The 22,500-nt window shown below is 43.8% G+C and overlaps 1 protein-coding gene across 1 annotated transcript in view; it reads left to right on the top strand.

The window, feature by feature from the left end:
- Positions 1-22,500, top strand: part of LOC145412201 (uncharacterized) — a 36,972-nt gene that overhangs the window by 12,920 nt on the left and 1,552 nt on the right. Inside the window, exon 2 of the mRNA XM_080282164.1 lies at positions 16,268-16,381. Within this exon, the coding sequence (XP_080138290.1) occupies positions 16,268-16,381 (114 nt within the window). The remainder of the gene's footprint in view (positions 1-16,267; positions 16,382-22,500) is intronic.

Here is a 22,500-nt window from a genome sequence, read left to right as displayed (position 1 = left end):
CACGAATATCATTATACATGAACATACTATACACGAATCACTAGCGTCTCATACACGAAATGGGACGCACTTTTGAATGGTAGGTTGCCAGAGTACGATAATGACAACCTCAGAGTCGTGCGCCGCGACTATATACACAAAAAAATAAATCGCACCGTGGCTTACGTTTGGTACTGAACCTAGGGACTTTTTTCCTATGACCTGAGTACAAGATCTCCAGAACTTAGTGTATAATTTTTGGAATGTGTCGAGCTGGTTCAAATCTAATCAGTTTCTGGTCAGCATCACCGGTTACCACATTCACATTCACACCACAACGCTCCTTCACTTCCTCATTTGTCAGCCTGTCTCTTCATGTGACTCCACTTGCTCCTCTCAACACACTGAGGTGGTTTGGCCACGTGGAGAGGATGGAGAGTGAAAGACTGACGAGGAGAGTGTATGTGAGTGAGGTGGAGGGGGGGAGAGGGAGGGGGAGGCCGAGGATGAGGTGGAGGAATGGAGTGGAGCGGTATATGAGAGAGGGGGGTGTGAGCTGGGGGCGGGGCAGTGAAATGGCGGGAGACAGGGCGACGTGGAGGCGATTTGTTTGTGGCCACCCCTTACGAAATAGATGCGTCTGCCAATAGATAGATAGACAGATCCTCGGTTTTCCTCTAGGATGCATGGCTTTTCTGAAATTTTAGGTCTATCTATTGCCAGACGCCTCAATCCCGTACGGGGTGGCCACAAACAAATCGCCTCCACGTCGCCCTGTCCCCCGCCATTTCACTCCCCTGCACCGAACTCACATCCCCCTCTCTGATAAGCCTCTCCACCCTATCCCTCCATCTCATCCTCGGCCTCCCCCTCCCACTCCCCCCCTCCACCTCACTCGCATACACTCTCCTCGTCAATCTCTCACCCTCCATCCTCTCCACATGGCCAAACCACCTCAGTGTGTTCCTCATAACGCTTCCTATCACATCGACATCCACACCACAACGCTCCTTTATATCCTCATTTGTCAGCCTGTCTCTCCATGTAACTCCACATCCACCTCACTCACATACACTCTCCTCGTCAGTCTCTCACCCTCCATCCTCTCCACATGGCCAAACCACCTCAGTGTGTTCCTCCTAACGCTTCCTATCACATCCACATCCACACCACAACGCTCCTTTATATCCTCATTTGTCAGCCTGTCTCTCCATGTGACTCCACATCCACCTCACTCACATACACTCTCCTCGTCAGTCTCTCACTCTCCATCCTCTCCACATGGCCAAACCACCTCAATGTGTTTTAGGTAATTCTTTAAAATTCTGAAAATCTGGTATACACCCTTTGGGGATATGGAACCAGGGATGAAATATGATTGGCTGGTTTTGAAGGGGGATCGGCGCCCCCCCCAAAAAAAAAAAAAAAATTCTCTTGAACGTATGGTTTCTGAGGAATTTTGATTTTCGCGATTTTGAGACTGTGTTGTTAAATCTTTGGAAATGTGTTGGATAAAATCTGATAGGTGTATCTCTCTCTCTCTCTCTCTCTCTCTCTCTCTCTCTCTAAAAACTTCACCTTATAGTAAGATTTCGTTAGTTTTGATAAGTTTGGGTTATTTTGGGTAAGTCTGAGAAGAATTGAGTTTCAGCTTCGGTTGGACAGAGTATAGGTGGATTTATGGGCAGTGATAGAAATAGGTAGATGGGTGGATGATAGGTAGATGGGTGGATGATAGATAGATGGGTGGATGATAGATAGATGGGTGGATAATAGATAGATGGGTGGATGATAGATGGGTGGATGATAGATGGGTGGATGATAGATGGGTGGATGATAGATAGATGGGTGGATGATAGATAGATGGGTGGATAATAGATAGATGGGTGGATGATAGATAGATGGGTGGATGATAGATGGGTGGATGATAGATAGATGGGTGGATGATAGATAGATGGGTGGATAATAGATAGATGGGTGGATGATAGATGGGTGGATGATAGATGGGTGGATGATAGATGGGTGGATGATAGATAGATGGGTGGATAATAGATAGATGGGTGGATGATAGATAGATGGGTGGATGATAGATGGGTGGATGATAGATGGGTGGATGATAGATAGATGGGTGGATGATAGATGGGTGGATGATAGATGGGTGGATGATAGATAGATGGGTGGATAATAGATAGATGGGTGGATGATAGATAGATGGGTGGATAATAGATAGATGGGTGGATGATAGATAGATGGGTGGATGATAGATAGATGGGTGGATAATAGATAGATGGGTGGATGATAGATGGGTGGATAATAGATAGATGGGTGGATGATAGATAGATGGGTGGATGATAGATGGGTGGATGATAGATGGGTGGATGATAGATGGGTGGATAATAGATAGATGGGTGGATAATAGATAGATGGGTGGATGATAAATAGATGGGTGGATAATAGATGGGTGGATGATAGATGGGTGGATGATAGATAGATGGGTGGATAATAGATAGATGGGTGGATGATAGATAGATGGGTGGATGATAGATAGATGGGTGGATAATAGATGGGTGGATGATAGATAGATGGGTGGATGATAGATAGATGGGTGGATGATAGATAGATGGGTGGATAATAGATAGATGGGTGGATAATAGATAGATGGGTGGATGATAGATAGATGGGTGGATGATAGATGGGTGGATGATAGATGGGTGGATGATAGATAGATGGGTGGATAATAGATGGGTGGATGATAGATAGATGGGTGGATGATAGATAGATGGGTGGATGATAGATAGATGGGTGGATAATAGATAGATGGGTGGATAATAGATAGATGGGTGGATGATAGATAGATGGGTGGATGATAGATGGGTGGATGATAGATGGGTGGATGATAGATAGATGGGTGGATAATAGATGGGTGGATGATAGATGTGTGGATGATAGATAGATGGCTGGATAATAGATGGGTGGATGATAGATAGATGGCTGGATAATAGATGGGTGGATGATAGATAGATGAGTGGATGGACAGATAGATAGGTACCGGTAGATACATGGATTAATTGCATGAGTGGATGGATGAATGGATGGATGAAGACACTGGATTTAAGGGTAGTGATGCCATCCATGTGCTTCCAGATGATTTATTCTCACTATTTTATTTTAAGAAAGAAGGAACCAAAGGCTGAGCCCGGAAAACAGTTCTTTCCAAAAAAAAAAAAAAAAAAAAACTACAAAAGAGAGCCAAATTCAAGATCCGTTCATGTCGAGATGCCTGGACACACTGCGTTAGAAAGACTGGAGATCATAGGAAGTAGGAAATACAGACAGAGGGAGACAGTTCCAGAGTTGACCTATTGCATAAATGAAGGACTGGGAGTAACGGTTAACTCTTGCATTGGAGACTTGGACAAAAAAGGGATGAGAGTTTGCTGCTAGACGGGTGCTACGCGGCCGTCGTAGAGGTGGAGGAATACAAGCATTATTTATTCTCATTAATATTTATTATTTGCTCTAATTATTGATCATTTATTATTCGTTTTCTTTAACGCAAATCCAGAAGTAAATGAAACTAGAAATCTGTGGAGCCTCGTGCTTGGACATTAGCCCCTTGTCTGAGGGACCGGCAGCAAGTACCGTAGGTGTTCTAGTTAACCCATCAGTGGCCAGAGTTCCTGTGAGAGGGATTTTGCTGGACGGGCACTAAGCGTACCGCCCTCCGCCTATCAGCTCATAGTCGAGAAGCTCATAGGTCCCTACCCTGGAGTCCCCTTCTTCATTAAATTTTGAAAATGCCCAGTCCTGTCCATTATATTGGACGCTGGCCACCAATAGCTTCAAGAATATGTCGCCCTTCTAGTGTGTGTGTGTGTGTGTGTGTGTGTGTGTGTGTGTGTGTGTGTGTGTGTGTGTTGTTTTTGGGTGTCAAAACTGCTTCCAGTAACTATATATATATATATATATATATATACAGTATATATATATACTACTGTTGCTACTACTACTTATCTTACTACTACTACTACTAACACTACTTATATCACATACAAATCACACACTGCATATACTTATGCATAGCCACATATCTATTTTTCTATCTACTTATCAAGCCATCTATCTGTACATCTATCATCTATGTATATATCTATTGCCTCCATCTATCTCTCTCTCTCTCTATCTATCTATCTATCTGTTATGCGTGTTCCATCCATCATTCTTCTCGCGTTCTGCTGTTTGCATAAATATTGGAGAGAGAGAGAGAGAGAGAGAGAGAGAGAGAGAGAGAGAGAGAGATGTGATAAATATTTGACACATGAAGTAGATGATTCATTTTTTACGAGAGAGAGAGAGAGAGAGAGAGAGAGCTTCATTTATGCCTTTGTACTCCTATATTTTCCTCTCTCTCTCTCTCTCTCTCTCAACATTCTTGCTTTTATCTCTCCTCTCTTTCTCTGTCATTCTTCCTTCGTCCCTTCTCTCTCTTACCCCTCCGTTGTCATTCTTTCTCTTTCCTCCTCGCTCCTTCCCTCCCTTCCCTTCCTCCCCTCTTCCCTTTCTCCTTCCCTCCATTCCTCCCTCTCTCCTTCCCTCCCATCCTATCTCTCTCCCTTTTTCTCTCCTTCCTTCCATTCCTTCCTTCAATCCTTCCTTCCCTCCATCCATCCATTCATCCATCCTGATTTCCTCCCTCCTTCCTTCCTTCCCATTCTCTCTCTCTCTCTCTCTCTCTCTCTCTCTCTCCCTACATATCCTTCTTTCACCCTCTCTCGAATACCAATAAAACACACACACACACACACACACACACACACACACACACACACACACACACACACACACACACACACACACACACACACACACGCAAATCCTATCACAACGTCTTCTTACCCCTGTGCCGAGCGAAATTCAAATCCTTTCCTAGTCTACCTCTCCATACCTCCCCATACCAACCTTCTCGCCAAAAAAATAAATATATAAATGAATAGAACGTCTGGAAAAAGCCGTCCAGCCAAAAAGAGTATATTAAACTGCTTTCTATCTATCTATCTATTGCCAGACGCCTCAATCCCGTTTGGGGTGGTCACAAACAAATCGCCTCCACGTCGCCCTGTCCCCCGCCATTTCACTGCCCTGCTCCCAGTTCACACCCCCCTCTCTCATATACCTCTCTACCCCATCCCTCCACCTCATCCTCGGCCTCCCCCTCCCTCTTCCCCCCTCCACCTCACTCACATACACTCTCTTCGTCAGTCTCTCACCCTCCATCCTCTCCACATATTCCCTCTAAACGCAAGAAGGTATATTGCAAAAATTTCCGTCTTCAAAATTTACAGTAAGTCATTTTCCTGTCCATGTATGGCATCTCAAAAAAGTCGTTAAAAAAATAACTGAAAAATAATTCAAAAAATAGCCTTAACACTTGTTCCTTTGTATTTATTCCACATTCTCTCTCTCCGTCTCTGTCTCTCACTGTCTCCAGTCAACAGTCAACCAGTCGCCCCTACACTGCAACTCTCTCTCTCTCTCTCTCTCCAGTCAACAGTCAACCAGTCGCCCCTACACTGCAACTCTCTCTCTCTCTCTCTCTCTCCAGTCAACAGTCAACCAGTCGCCCCTACACTGCAACTCTCTCTCTCTCTCTCTCTCTCTCTCTCCAGTCAACAGTCAACCAGTCGCCCCTACACTGCAACTCTCTCTCTCTCTCTCTCTCTCTCTCTCTCTCTCTCTCTCTCTCTCTCTCTCCAGTCAACAGTCAACCAGTCGCCCCTACACTGCAACTCTCTCTCTCTCTCTCTCTCTCTCTCTCTCTCTCTCTCTCTCTCTCTCTCTCTCTCTCTCTCTCTCTCTCCATCCAACATTCAACCAATCGCCTCTTCTCTCTCTCTCTCTCTCTCTCTCTCTCTCTCTCTCATATTACGCTCTGATGTCCGGCAAACGAAGCCAATTGTGTAGGGAAGAGACGCTGTGTATGGAAGGTGTGGAGTTTCTCTGTTGTATTTTCTATCTATCTATCCCTCTGTCTATCGATCCTCCCTTTCTGTCTGCCTATCTGTCTATCTATCCCTCTGTCTGTCCCTCCTCCTGTCTGTCTGTCTACCTATCTATCTATGTGCCTGTCTCCCTTTCTGTCTGTCTATCTATCTATCTATCTGTCTGTCTTCCATTCTGTCTATCTATCCCCCTTTTCTGTCTGTCTGTCTATCTGTCCCCCTACTGTCTGTCTATATATCTGTCTATCTATCCCTGTCTATCCCCCTTTGTCTATCTATCTATCTATCTCTGTCTGTCTCCTTTTGTCTGTCTATCTATCTACCTATCTCTCCCTCTGTCTATCTATCTCCCCTTTCTGTCTATCTATCTATCCCTCTGTCTGTCTCCCTTTCTGTCTATCTATCTATCTATCTATCCCTCTGTCTGTCCCCCCTTCTCTGTCTATCTATCTATCTATCTATCTGTCTCCCTTTCTGTCTGTCTATCTATTCATGTATCTCTCTCTCTCTCTCTCTAAGTAACTCCCTTTCTGTCTGTCTGTCTCTTCATCTATCTCCCCTACCTACCTACATACCTATCTATCTGTCTATCTATCAATCCATCTATCGTACATATATCTATCAATCAGTCAATCTATCTATCTATCTATTTCTACCTACCACCCTACCTACCTATCTATCTATCAATCTATCTATCTATCTACATACCTTCTACCCTACCTACTTGCCTACCTACCTACCTATCTATCTATCTATCTATGTCTTGTTTGTCTGTCTGCCTGTCTGTCTATCCATCTATCTCAATTTATCTACTTATATTTCTTGCTATACATCTATCTATCTATCTATCTATCTATCTATTTCCCAATCTATCTATTAGCTATCCTTATTTGATTTTTACCATCTCTCTCTCTCTCTCTCTCTATCTATCTATCTATCTATCTATCTATCTATCTGTTGCGTGGGTATCATTATTATCTATCTCTCCATTCGTTATATCTATTCTCTCTCTCTCTCTCTCTCTCTCTCTCTCTCTCTCTCTCTCTCTCACACACACACACACACACACACGATCGACAATTACCCAGGAAATCCTATACTACGCTGGGTGGTAACCATATCAGTAAAGGATGGTTTAGTGTGACAAGCAATCTCAGAGGCGAATCAAGGATGAGATAATGCACAGAAAATCATATACTGCACATGAATACATACATACATGCAGATAGATAGATAGATAGATGGATGGATGCATAGATAGATAAATAGATAGATAGACGGATAAATGGATGGATAGATACAGACGGATACAGAGAGAGAGAGAGAGAGAGAGAGAGACAGACAGACAGACAGACAGACAGACGAAGAGGGGGGAAGGGTGTGTGTGTGTGTGTGTGTGTGTGTGTGTGTGTGTGTGTGTGTGTGTGTGTGTGTGTGTGTGTGTGTGTCTCTCTCTCTCTCTCTCTCTCTTATATCTTTCCTCCTCACGTACGTCCCTCATTTCTACCTTCCACCTCTCTCTCTCTCTCATATTCCTCCCTCCATACATACGTTCCCCATTCCTCTCTCTCTCTCTCTCTCTTATATTCTTTCCACCATACATACGTTCCCCATTCCTCTCTCTTTCTCTCCCTCTCATATTCCTCCTTCCATACATACGTTCCCCATTCCTTCCTCTCTCTCTCTCTCTCTCTCTCTCTCTCTCTCCACACTATTTTGCCAGTCACTGTCTCCTTAAGGCCGCGAAGCACTTAAGTCGTGAACCCATGGAGAGAGAGAGAGAGAGAGAGAGAGAGAGGGGGGGGGTAAGGAGATAAAAAGTGTGAAAGGAAGGAACTGGGAACGTATGTAAGGAGGAAAGAGAGAGAGAGAGAGAGAGAGAGAGAGATACAGACAGACAGACAGACAGACAGAGGGAGGGAGTGAGGGAGAAAGGAGAGACAAAATGTAAAAGGAAGGAATGGAGATGGTAAGAACAGAATGAGAGAGAGAGAGAGAGAGAGAGAGAGAGAGAGAGAGAGAGAGGGAGAGAGAGTTTACGTAATGTGGGCATGCACTTACCACTCAGGGCCGAGAGGTGAGAGAGAGAGAAGGGAAGACAAAAATGTAAATGTGAGACCTGATAGATAGACAGATAGATAGATAGACAGACATAGATAGATAGGTAGATAGACAGATAGACTGATGGACAGATGGATAGGTAAGGATGGGACGTGAAGATATGGAGATGAATGGAGAAATTAGACAGATAGATAGATAGATAGATAGATAGACAGATATTTCCTGAAGCATTTCTATCCTTCAATCAATTCCAAGACACGAAACATATTGACACGAACGAAATATTAGGCCAACACCGTCACTACCTATGTTGCTCTGAACCCCTCTCTCTCTCTCTCTCTCTCTCTCTCTATCCATCTATCTATCACCGTGAGTTCCTGTGTCGTTGTTCTGAACCCTGGCTCTCTCTCCCTCTCTCTCTCTCTCTCTATCTATCTATCTATCTATCACCGTGAGTTCCTGTGTTGTTGTTCTGAACCCTGGCTCTCTCTCTCATTTCCTTACATACGTTCCCAGTTCCTTTCACAGTTTCTCTCTCTCTCTCTCTCTCTCTCCTTACATACGTATCCCATTCCTTCCTGTCACACTTTTCTCTCTCCTCTCTCTCTCTCTCTCTCTCTCTCTCCTTACATACGTATCCCATTCCTTCCTTTCACACTCTCTCTCTCTCTCTCTCTCTCTCTCTATTTCCTTACATACGTTCCCAGTTCCTTTCACACTTTCTCTCTCTCTCTCTCTCTCTCTCCTTTGATATGGTGTCTTCCAGCGAACGGGAGACTAACCCTTCATCCTGGGAGGGTAATTTTTTTTTTTTCTACTCCTTCCCTACATCTTACGGATCACCTCCATGCCACCCCGTCCTCTGCTCCATCCCTGTCTCATCCTCGGTCTGCCTCTCTCCCCTCCCCCTTCCACCTCACCACATACACTCTTCTCGTCAGTCTCACATTTTCCGTTCTCTCCAAGGCTGAGTAAAATTAGGAAAGGGAGAGAGAGAGAGAGAGAGAGAGAATGTACGTCTTGACTAAGTGTGTGTGTGTGTGTGTGTGTGTGTGTGTGTGTGTGTGTGTGTGTGTGTGTGTGTGTGTGTGTGTGTGTGTGTTTGAGTGAGTGAGAGAGAGAGAGAGAGAGAGAGAGAGAGAGAGAGAGAGAGAGAGAGAGAGAGAGAAAATGTACATCTTGACTGTGTGTGTGTGTGTGTGTGTGTGTGTGTGTGAGAGAGAGAGAGAGAGAGAGAGAGAGAGAGAGAGACAGACAGACAGACAGACAGAGTACCAACATTCAATCTAGCCATACTTCCCCTCACACACTCTAAGTTACTTGCATCCAATTTCTTCCATCAGTCACTCTTTCCATCCAAGCCTATCCTTCCACGTAGATGACTCCTCTTGAAGCTTTCCACCAAAAATACTTCCCTTCAGCCTCTACTCTTCACACCAAACACGTAAAGGGTGTGGTGTGGTTGGGAGAGCCTGTGGTGTAGCGGTAATATGCGTGATCTGAAGGGGGTAAGGTTCGATTCCCAGATAGATGGACCTCTAGGGCACCTTTCCTTGGCTCCACACACACACACACACACACACACACACACACACACACATTACAGACAGAGTGATATAAATACAGACACAGACACAGACATACATGCATACAGATTATATATTATTTTCATTTTCATCATCATTTTTCAACTAACTAATTCATCCCCTTCCCCAGCATGACGGATAAGGCCAAGTCATTCTTCCTTTACAATTACCATCTCTCATCCATCACATTACGCCTTCAGTATCCTAAGCTAACCAAGCATAATAATATCTCAGCAGGTCATGTTTTCACCCCTGGCCATTTGTTGGTTGGTTGGGTGGTTTGTGAGCAAGATTAAGCAAAAACCACTAGAAGGACTGCCACGAAACTTGGTAAAACAATGGACCTTGGCGCTGAATACACTCCATTAAATTTTGGTGCGGATCCGGATAAAGGTTCGGATCCAGGATTTTTTTTTCTTCACTTTCTTTAACACTGCGAGATTCAGTAGGGCGCTGGCGGAGGTATGCGCTCTACTGACTGCCGTTCTAGTTTCGTCTGATATTTATACCAGCTAATCCATCCATTCCTTTCTAAATCTATTCTCTCAGCTATCGCCCATAACTACATCCTCCTTCACAATAAATAAATATAAAAGGAGAGAGGGGAGTGAGCTGGGGGGAGGACAGTCAAATGGCGGGTGACAGAGCGACCTGGAGGCGTTTTGTCGGCGGCCACCCTTTGCGGGATTAGGGCGTCGGGCTATAGATAGATAGACAGATAGACTAGCAAAAGACTTAATTCTCATGTTTTTGGATATTTCCAACAAAAACTCTGAAAGACATATAAGTAAGACTACATTATATTATGCCGACACACTTCAAGTCTTAGCCTTTATCATTCTTTTTCTGTGCCTGTCCTCCTCTCTTCCTATTTCTCACCATCATCCACTCACTTGATGTAGTGCTGCCTACTTCTTCCTTAGCCTTTATCATTCTTTTTCTGTGCCTGTCCTCCTCTCTTCCTATTTCTCACCATCATCCACTCACTTGATGTAGTGCTGCCTACTTCTTCCTTAGCCTTTATCATTCTTTTTCTGTGCCTGTCCTCCTCTCTTCCTATTTCTCACCATCATCCACTCACTTGATGTAGTGCTGCCTACTTCTTCCTTAGCCTTTATCATTCTTTTTCTGTGCCTGCCCTCCTCTCTTCCTATTTCTCACCATCATCCACTCACTTGATGTAGTGCTGCCTACTTCTTCCTTAGCCTTTATCATTCTTTTTCTGTGCCTGTCCTCCTCTCTTCCTATTTCTCACCATCATCCACTCACTTGATGTAGTGCTGCCTACTTCTTCCTTAGCCTTTATCATTCTTTTTCTGTGCCTGCCCTCCTCTCTTCCTATTTCTCACCATCATCCACTCACTTGATGTAGTGCTGCCTACTTCTTCCTTAGCCTTTATCATTCTTTTTCTGTGCCTGCCCTCCTCTCTTCCTATTTCTCACCATCATCCACTCACTTGATGTAGTGCTGCCTACTTCTTCCTTAGCCTTTATCATTCTTTTTCTGTGCCTGTCCTCCTCTCTTCCTATTTCTCACCATCATCCACTCACTTGATGTAGTGCTGCCTACTTCTTCCTTAGCCTTTATCATTCTTTTTCTGTGCCTGCCCTCCTCTCTTCCTATTTCTCACCATCATCCACTCACTTGATGTAGTGCTGCCTACTTCTTCCTTAGCCTTTATCATTCTTTTTCTGTGCCTGTCCTCCTCTCTTCCTATTTCTCACCATCATCCACTCACTTGATGTAGTGCTGCCTACTTCTTCCTTAGCCTTTATCATTCTTTTTCTGTGCCTGTCCTCCTCTCTTCCTATTTCTCACCATCATCCACTCACTTGATGTAGTGCTGCCTACTTCTTCCTTAGCCTTTATCATTCTTTTTCTGTGCCTGTCCTCCTCTCTTCCTATTTCTCACCATCATCCACTCACTTGATGTAGTGCTGCCTACTTCTTCCTTAGCCTTTATCATTCTTTTTCTGTGCCTGCCCTCCTCTCTTCCTATTTCTCACCATCATCTACTCACTTGATGTAGTGCTGCCTATTTCTTCCTTAGCCTCTATCATTCTTTTTCTGTGCCTGCCCTCCTCTCTTCCTATTTCTCACCATCATCCACTCACTTGATGTAGTGCTGCCTACTTCTTCCTTAGCCTTTATCATTCTTTTTCTGTGCCTGCCCTCCTCTCTTCCTATTTCTCCCATCTTTCCTGTCACTTCTTATTGCTTTTCTTTCCTTTACAGGTGGCTTTACATTGAGTGACAAGCCAAATGGTTTCCTGTAAGCCAAGAAACCATTTACAACGCTGAGTGGTAACCATATAACCAAACCACAGGTGCTCCCAACCTGTCAACAAGTGGGTTGGTGGAGGGTTAGTGCCCCTCCCCGTAAAACAAATAACTCAAAGTCAAATGGCCGCCCCTTACGGGATTATGGCGTCTGGCAATAGATAGATAGATAGAACTTTACTGAGAAGGATATGTTAGTGTCATTTTCCTCACCGGACTCTTAGAACAATGACAGTCTTCATGTTACGTAATACCCTACTATCGACTACTTATTCCCTGCCCTCTCTCCTGCTCTCCTGTCTACGGCCTTTAAAAATTTGGCTCTTGAATCCGAAGCAAATGACACACAGTTGATCAAATGAAGCAGTGTTATTTGCTGTATGAGAGAGAGAGAGAGAGAGAGTAGGAGAGGCGGCAGGACTTCTCTTGCCTTCTCTATACACCCTTGGTTCTCTGCCACTCACTTTACATAGCCATAGTTCTCTGCCACTCACTTTATACAGCCATAGTTCTCTACCACTCACTTTATACAGCCTTAGTTCTCTGCCACTCACTTTATACAGCCTTAGGTCTCTGCCACTCACTTTATACAGCCTTAGGTCTCTGCCACTCACTTTATACAGCCTTAGGTCTCTGCCACTCACTTTATACAGCCTTAGGTCTCTGCCACCCACTTTATACAGCCTTAGGTCTCTGCCACTCACTTTATACAGCCTTAGGTCTCTGCCACTCACTTTATACAGCCTTAGGTCTCTGCCACTCATATACACCCATAGTTCTCTGCCACTCACTTTATACAGCCTTAGGTCTCTGCCACTCACTTTATACAGCCTTAGGTCTCTGCCACTCACTTTATACAGCCTTAGGTCTCTGCCACTCATATACACCCATAGTTCTCTGCCACTCACTTTATACAGCCTTAGGTCTCTGCCACTCATATACAGCCTTAGGTCTCTGCCACTCATATACAGCCTTAGGTCTCTGCCACTCATATACACCCATAGTTCTCTGCCACTCATATACAGCCTTAGGTCTTTGCCACTCACTTTATACAGCCTTAATTCTTTGCCACTTTACACAGCCTTAGGTCTCTGCCACTCACTTTATACAGCCTTAGGTCTCTGCCACTCACCTTATACACCCATAGTTCTCTGCCACTCACTTTATACACCCATAGTTCTCTGCCACTCGCTTTATACACCCATAGTTCTCTGCCACTCACCTTATACACCCATAGTTCTCTGCCACACATATACAGCCTTAGATCTCTGCCACTCACCTTATACAGCCTTAGGTCTCTGCCACTAATATACAGCCTTAGGTCTCTGCCACTCATATACAGCCTTAGGTCTCTGCCACTCTGTATTCCTCGCTGACATCCTGAAACAAGAGCAATATTTTATGTACTTGAATACCATTGTTGTCTAGATAATAACATTCAAGCTCCTATGACCCACTCCTAGACGAATTTATGTGTCTGGGGTTAGTTGGAAGAGAATACTAGAGTTGTCCTAACCATGAGAGGGTTAATGGTGACGGTATTAACACCGTCAGGCGTCTATGACTCACTCCCAGCTTAATCTGATCATACGGAAAGAATCCTTGAGTTTAAGAAGCTATGATCTTGTGGGATAGGAGGGTAGGAAGGGCTGGAGAGGGTCGGCTGCCAAGAAAGGAGTGAAGGGAGGTTGTAAAGAGAGTGATTATGTTAGAGAGATAGGTAGGGAGGTGGAGGGGTGGAGAGGGTCGCCTGTCAACAGAGGAGTGGAGGAAAGTTGTAAGAAGGAGTGATGATCATGTTAGAAAGACAGGGAGGGGTGGAGAGGCCGGCTGCCAACTGAGAGGAGTGGAGGAAAGTTGTATGGAGAGTGATGATCATGTTGGATAGGCAGGGAGGGAGGGGTGGAGAGGGCCGGCTGCCAACAGAGGAGTGGAGGAAGGTTGTAAGGAGAGTGATGATCATGTTAGAGAGATGGGTAGGGAGGTGGAGAGGTGGGGAGGGTCGGCTACCAACAGAGGAGTGGAGGAAAGTTGTATGGAGAGTGATGATGTTAGAGAGATGAGCAGGGAGGGGTGGAGAGGGTCGGCTGCGAACAGAGAGGAGTGGAGGCAGGTTGTCACAAATGACCGTCAAGCTTTCGATGTTGGTAATGATATGAACACGTATTTTGCACGAGTTGTACTACCTCTTCGCTCAAACAGTACACCGTTGCACATAAAACACACTCGCACATTAACCAGTTACTGTGATGTGTGGCGGTGTGTGGGCGAAAAGTCAGAGTAAAAACAGTAGGAATGGAACTGTTGAGGAATGTGACTGGAGGGCATGGAGTGGACAGGATAAGATAATAAACAGTAATATGATTCGAGAAAGATGTCGAATGAGGAAGTCAGTGGATAAGAGGGTATAGACAAGACACTGGATGTAGATAGGGTGGTGAAAAGCGTGATGGGAATGAAACAGAAAGTAAGAGAAGGTGTGTTAAGCCAAGAAGGTGGATGGATATGAAAGTACAAAGGTGAAGTACGGAAGTTGATGAGGACAGGACAAGTTTGGCTCTCTTTTGTTAATCTGACAGTCCTTTTCCTGTCTACTTGGTGCACATTCTATCTATTGCCAGACACCTCAATCCCGTAAGGGGTGGCCACAAACATATCGCCTCCATGTCGCCCTGTCCCCCGTCATTTCATTGCCCTGCTCCCAGTTCACACTCCCCTCTCTCATATACCTCTCCACTCCATCCCTCCAGTTCATCCTTGGCCTCCCCCTCGCTCTCCTCCCCTCCACCTGACTCACATACACTCTCTTCGTCAGTCTCTCACTCTCTATCCTCTCCACATGGCCAAACCACCTCAGTGTGTTCTAACGCTTCCTATCACATCCACACCACAACGCTCCTTCATATCCTCATTCGTCAGTCTGTCTCTCCATGTGACTCCACAGGCTCCTCTCAAGTAACTCATTTCCACTGCTCTCACTCTTGACTTCATCTTTTGTGTTCCTGTTTCCCTGTTTCCTGGACCCCACCTCACCCCATCCTTAGGTGAAGAAAGATGTCAAAATGATGATGCTGATGACGTAAAATTCAACATGATCTATTCCAGTCTGAAAAATCACATCACATTATCCCCAACACGTCCCTAAATATGAAACTAGGATTTTAAATCAATATGTACACTTCTTGAACGGTTAGGAAACATACATGGACCTCGGTGTACGGTAATTTAGAAAATGTTAATATGAGCAGCATGGCGTTTGGCTATTGGCGAGGCTTATAAACGAATCCTGCTTTACAAATGGCACTTGGATCAGAGGGTAATGAGCCAGATGCTGAAGACTTGACTGGGGTGAATCCGTATACAGTGAAGGGTAAAGGCAAGGAGGGACGTGGGGGTTAGGAGGAAGGTAGGACTGATACAAAGCACAGACGGTGAAACAGACGACACCTGCTGTTACTGTTGCTGTTTAACCCTGTCTGGTCGAGCAGATCCGTCAACCACATGTAAGAAACTACTTCTGTGGGGCCGTTCAACATGTTCAGGAAACGCACCGTGCGGGAGCTGGCGTCCCTTTGTGGTAGACAGCACCTGCCCGGATCGGATTAGGGTCCTTTCCAATGGCGAGGTGCAAGGAAAAAAAAAAAAAGAGATTTGGCTGCTGGGTGGATGCCACAGCTGCTTCCCTCCATCTAGGGTGCAGAGCCACACCATGTGAAGGCTCCACGTCAGCGTCGCAGGACAGATGAAGCAGCCAGTGGTATGGTGTAGGGTTTGGGTTACTTGCTTGCTACGGGTAGGCGTTGTTTGGGTTACTTGCTTGCTGTGGGTAGGCGTTGTTTGGGTTGCTTGCTGCGGGTAGGCATTGTTTGGGTTAATTGATTGCTGTATCTAGTTAAGTTACTTGCTTGCTGCAGGTTGGCGTTGTTTGGGTTACATGCTTGCTGCAGGTAGGCGTTGTTTGGGTTAACTGATTGCTGCAGGTAGGCTTTGTTTGGGTTACCTGATTGCTGTGCGTAGGCGTTAAGTTATTTGATTGCTGCAGGTAGGCGTTGTTTGGGTTACTTGATTGCTGCGTCTAGTTAAGTTACTTGTTTGCTAGGGGTAGGCGTTGTTTGGGTTACTTGTTTGCTGCGGGTAGGCGTTGTTTGGGTTACTTGATTGCTGCGTCTAGTTAAGTTACTTGCTTGCTGTGGGTAGGCGTTGTTTGGGTTACTTGATTGCTGTGGGTAGGCGTTGTTTGGGTTACTTGCTTGCTGTGGGTAGGCGTTGTTTGGGTTACTTGATTGCTGCGTGTAGGCGTTAAGTTGTGAGCGTCCCCCGTGAACGTGCCTGATTCTCACCCCTCCTCCCTCCCTCCCCAGCACCCGTTCTGGCCCGGGACCATCCACGCGGACAAGGGCCCTGGAAAAAACCCTTAAACTATTCCTTCACTTACAAGAGCTTGAGAGATCATACGCAAATCTCGACAGACCGCGGTGAGTCTATTATTAACACTAGATTATTTACTTCACTACCTTAACGCATTTTGACGCAGTATGAGTCTAATATTAATACTAAATTATTTACTTCACTTAACGCATATTTTTTAACGCATTCTTTTACGTATGAGTTTAATATGAGTGAGGTGGAGGGGGGAAGAGGGAGGGGGAGGCCGAGGATGAGATGGAGGGATGGAGTGGAGAGGTATATGAGAGAGGGAGGTGTGTGAGTTGGGAGCAGGGCAGTGAAATGGCAGGGGACAGGCCGTCGTGGAGGCGATTTGTTTGTGGCCACCCCGTGTGGGATTAAGGCGTCTGGCAATAGATAGATAGATAGATAAATATTAACAAATCATTACTTCACTACCTTAATGCATATTTACAGGTCATTCATTTTAAATTGGCGGAGAATGTCATCCTTTTGGCAGCTCATTTCCCGTAGCTCAGTGGCAGAATAAGGCACTACCACGGCTCCACATCCTTGCCATAGCACTTCTTCGTGACTAGCACCACATTATGTTAACTTTGAGGGAGTGATGGCAATTTTACGCCTAGTTAGTGAAGGATATTTTTTTTTTTTTTCAGCTAAAGAACTGACACCACCACGACAGCCCTTTCCTTAGATATTATTATTATTATTATTACTCTTGTTTTTATTATTATTATTATTATTATTATTATTGTTGTTGTTGTTATTGCTGTTGTGTTTATTATTATTATTATTATTATAATTATTATTATTATTACTGTTGTTGTTTCAATTATTATTATTATTATCATTGTTTTTATTATTACTATTGTTACTGTTATTATTATTATTATTATTATTGTACTTTCACTTCCAGTCATCCCCTAACCTTTTCATTAGTTTGACGTCTTTCTGCAGCTGACTCATTTTTAGTTAAAATAAAACGAACCGACGTGAGCCGGGAGAGTTGTTCCCGCCATGAGAGGACTAGTGGTGACAGCATCAACCCTTTCACTACGAGAAGGGTTTTTTCACTTCAGTCTGGCTACTAGATAATTGTACTTGGTTTACGGGAGAATTTTCGAAGTGGGTTAGATCTTGAATTTGGCTCTCTCTTGTATTTTGTTTTTCTCTTGGAAGGGACAATTTTGTGGGCTCGCGGCCTTAGGTTCCTTCTTCCACACATTAAAAAAAAAAGATACTAGCTTTATTAACCCCTTCATGATCAGGGGTGCTCCTCTGACATGAATCACACTGTCAGGTCTTCCGTAGAGAGGCAGAAGACCAGCCGACATGTAAAAATACCCCCGCTAATCCCAATACACCAGTCCTGTATGAGACAGGCCTGGTATGTATTCAGTATGGACGGTGGGTGTTGTTGTAAAAATACCCCCGCTAATACCAATACACCAGTCCTGTATGAGGCAGCCCCAGCATGTATTCAGTATGGACGGTGGGTGTTAGTGCCATAAAAATACCCCCACTAATACCAATACACCAGTCCCGTATGAGACAGCCCTGGTATGTATTTAGTACGGACGGTGGGTGTTAGCGCCGAAGTGGTGACATGTGGAGGTGTAGGAGGACTGCTGTGACTTGGGATAGGTCACTGTCCCCCAGAAACAGGCCCTGAAGCCTTTGCCCAGAGTCGGACACATGAAAAAAAAGTAACATGGCGAGTCACTACAAAAACTTAAAATATTATCAGTATTACCGAAGCAATTTAAGTGGAGAGGATGGAGGGTGAAAGACTGACGAAGAGAGTGTATGTGAGTGAGGTGGAGGGGGGGAGATGGAGGGGGAGGCCGAGGATGAGATGCAGAGATGGGGCGGAGAGGTATCTGAGAGAGGGGTGTGTGAGCTGGGAGCAGGGCAGTGAAATGGCGGGGGACAGGGCGACGTGAAGGCGATTTGTTTGTGGCCACCCCGAACGGGAATAAGGCGTCTGGCAATAGATAGATAGATAATATTTAAGTGATATTTGCTACTTAATTTTTTCAGGTCACTTTATTAGTTTTCCAGCCACACCAGTCCTGGAATAGGTCTTTTCCAGCGGTAAAACTATCTATCTATCTATCTATTGCCAGACGCCATAATCCCGTAAGGGGTGGCCGTTTGACTTTGAGTTATTTATTTTACGGGGAGGGGCACTAACCCTCCACCAACCCACTTGTTGACACGTAGGGAGCACGTATGGTTTGGTTATATGGTTACCACCCAGCGTTGTAAATGGTTTCTTGGCTTACAGGAAACCATTTGGCTTGTCACTCAATGTAAAGCCACCTGTAAAGGAAAGAAAAGCAATAAGAAGTGACAGGAAAGATGGGAGAAATAGGAAGAGAGGAGGGCAGGCACAGAAAAAGAATGATAAAGACTAAGGAAGAAGTAGGCAGCACTACATCAAGTGAGTGGATGATGGTGAGAAATAGGAAGAGAGGAGGACAGGCACAGAAAAAGAATGATAAAGGCTAAGGAAGAAGTAGGCAGCACTACATCAAGTGAGTGGAGGATGGTGAGAAATAGGAAGAGAGGAGGGCAGGCACAGAAAAAGAATGATAAAGACTAAGGAAGAAGTAGGCAGCACTACATCAAGTGAGTGGATGATGGTGAGAAATAGGAAGAGGAGGGCAGGCACAGAAAAAGAATGATAAAGACTAAGGAAGAAGTAGGCAGCACTACATCAAGTGAGTGGATGATGGTGAGAAATAGGAAGAGAGGAGGGCAGGCACAGAAAAAGAATGATACAGGCTAAGGAAGAAGTAGGCAGCACTACATCAAGTGAGTGGATGATGGTGAGAAATAGGAAGAGAGGAGGGCAGGCACAGAAAAAGAATGATAAAGGCTAAGGAAGAAGTAGGCAGCATTACATCAAGTGAGTGAATGATGGTGAGAAATAGGAAGAGAGGAGGGCAGGCACAGAAAAAGAATGATAAAGGCTAAGGAAGAAGTAGGCAGCATTACATCAAGTGAGTGAATGATGGTGAGAAATAGGAAGAGAGGAGGGCAGGCACAGAAAAAGAATGATAAAGACTAAGGAAGAAGTAGGCAGCACTACATCAAGTGAGTGGATGATGCTCGCCACCACCTACCACAAAGCATAATTGAAATACTGAATCCGGTGTCAACTATAAGTCAACTGAGGCTGTAATGCATCCACAACTCCATTCCCCTGACAGTGTGTTATTTTGGGTACTGAAGTGTCCAGGCCTTGCTTTCCAAATCCCTTTTCCTCAGTGTGACGACAGAAAATAATAATAATAATAATAATAATAATAATAAGAAGAAGAAGAAGGAGAAGAAGAATGATGATTTTAATGATAATAATAATAATAATAATAATAATAATAATAATAATGACAACAATAATAATAATAAAAATAATAATAATAATAATAATAATAATAATGATCACGATGATAATAATGATGATAATCATGATAATAATAATAATAATAATAATAATAATAATAATAATGATGATAATGATGATAACAACAGCAACAACAACAACAACAATAATAATAATAATAATAATAATAATGAAAATAATAATAATAATAATAATAATAATAATAATAATAATAAAAATAATAACGAAAATAATAATAATAATAAATAATAATATTAATAATAATCATCATCATCATCATCATAATCATAATAATAATAATCATAATCATAATGATCTATCTATCTGTTGCCAAGCACCTTAATCCAGTAAGAGGTGGCCACAAACAAATCGCCTCCATGTCGTCCTGTCCCCCGCCATTTCACTGACCTGCTCCCAACTTACTCCCCCTTCCCTCATATACCTCTCAACTCCATCCCTCCACCTCATCCTCGGTCTACCTCTCCCTCTCCCTCCCTCCACCTCACCTACATAAACCCTCTTAGTCAGTCTTTCATTCTCCATTCTCTCCACATGTCCAAACCACCTCAGTGTATTTCTCCTAATCTTCTCAACCACATCCACATCCACCCCACATCGTTCCTTCACTTCATCATTCGTCAACCTGTCCCTCCATGTCACTCCACATGCTCCTTTCAAGTAACTCATTTCCACTGCTCTCCCTCTTGACTTGTTCCCCTCTTGCAAGGTCCACGCCTCACTTCCATACGTCAGGGTAGGGATCACAATACTATCATGCAGTGAACTCTTAACTTCCACTCCACATGCTCCTCTCAGGTCAAATATCGAAGTGATTTTCAAATAAATTATACGATTGAAAAAGACTGATGTTTGTTAGTCGGATATTCCAATCAAATCCCTTGTTAAAAAGGGACATATTGACGTTATTCTGGGGTCACACACACACACACACACACACACACACACACACACACACACACACACACACACACACACACACACACACACACACACACACACACACACACACACACACACCCTACGCTTCATAAAGATCGTACGAAGGCCAAATCTCTCAAGCCGACCCTCTCATGTTTACGTTGACTTAGGAGACTTCGGCGCAACTTTTTCTTATATTCAAATTTGACGTGTTACACCTTCATATCCACTTGTATTTATTTATTTATTTATTTATCTATTTTTTCCGTCATATTTTGCATCATCCACTCACTTGATGTAGTGCTGCCTACTTCTTCCTTAGCCTGTATCATTCTTTTTCTGTGCCTGCCCTCATCTCTTCCTATTTCTCACCATCATCCACTCACTTGATGTAGTGCTGCCTACTTCTTCCTTAGCCTGTATCATTCTTTTTCTGTGCCTGCCCTCCTCTCTTCCTATTTCTCACCATCATCCACTCACTTGATGTAGTGCTGCCTACTTCTTCCTTATCATTTATCATTCTTTTTCTGTGCCTGCCCTCCTCTCTTCCTATTTCTCACCATCATCCACTCACTTGATGTAGTGCTGCCTACTTCTTCCTTATCATTTATCATTCTTTTTCTGTGCCTGCCCTCCTCTCTTCCTATTTCTCACCATCATCCACTCACTTGATGTAGTGCTGCCTACTTCTTCCTTTGCCTTTATCATTCTTTTTCTGTGCCTGTCCTCCTCTCTTCTTATTTCTCCCATCTTTCCTGTCACTTCTTATTGCTTTTCTTTCCTTTACAGGTGGCTTTACATTGAGTGACAAGCCAAATGGTTTCCTGTAAGCCAAGAAACCATTTACAACGCTGGGTGGTAACCATATAACCAAACCATACGTGCTCCCTACGTGTCAACAAGTGGGTTGGTGGAGGGTTAGTGCCCCTCCCCGTAAAACAAATAACTCAAAGTCAAATGGCCACCCCTTACGGGATTATGGCGTCTGGCAATAGATAGATAGATAGATATTTTGCATCAGTACGATTTGAGAGAGTGTTAAAGACGTAGGAGGCACAATGAGTCCTTGAACTGAGAAGGTACGAAATCCTCAAAAGCCAAAGAGAAGGTCCTTTGTCGAGATGAAATATGGCGCGAAAAGTTAGGGAGAGAGAGAGAGAGAGAGAGAGAGAGAGAGAGAGATTTGGGTTGTGTATAAGGCATAAAGAACGTAGGAATTATTTATTACTACTACTACTACTAAACATTATTATTGTTATTATTATTATTATTATTATTACATTATTATTATTATTATTATTATTATTATTATTATTATTATCATTACATTATTATCATTACTACTACTACTACTACTACTACTACTACTACTATTACTACTATGAAGGCAATTTCAAACATTTAAAGCAAGTGACCAGTCGCTCGTCCCTGAGTGGTATTATGTGTGCATTAACCCCAACCAGTCTTCACCTATAAAACCACGGCGTCATTTGGTGATATGGTTACCAACCAACGTTGCAAATGGTTTCCTGAGTTACATTTGGATTGTCATTTAGTGTGGTCACATGAAGGCAGCACTACATCGGATGAGTGGATGGTGGGCAGATGGTTAGGCCTGAGGTTGAGTCAGGATTCCAGAAGCTTGAGTGATGAATGAATGAGTATGCGGCCCATTTCATTAGATGTAATAGTAATAGCTCTCTGTGTATCTATAATGCTTGCTTACTGAACCCTACCTCACTCCATCCTTAGGTGGTAAAAATGATGATGATGATGATGAGGATTATGACTATTATTATTATTATTACTACTACTACTACTACCACCACTACTACTACT

This window comes from Coenobita brevimanus, chromosome 1 (genome assembly GCF_032717465.1).
Source record: "Coenobita brevimanus isolate Jiangsu-jjx chromosome 1, ASM3271746v2, whole genome shotgun sequence".
NCBI lineage: Eukaryota > Metazoa > Arthropoda > Malacostraca > Decapoda > Coenobitidae > Coenobita > Coenobita brevimanus.
Note: the sequence above shows the minus strand (reverse complement) of the source record. Positions and strands in the feature narration are given on the sequence as shown.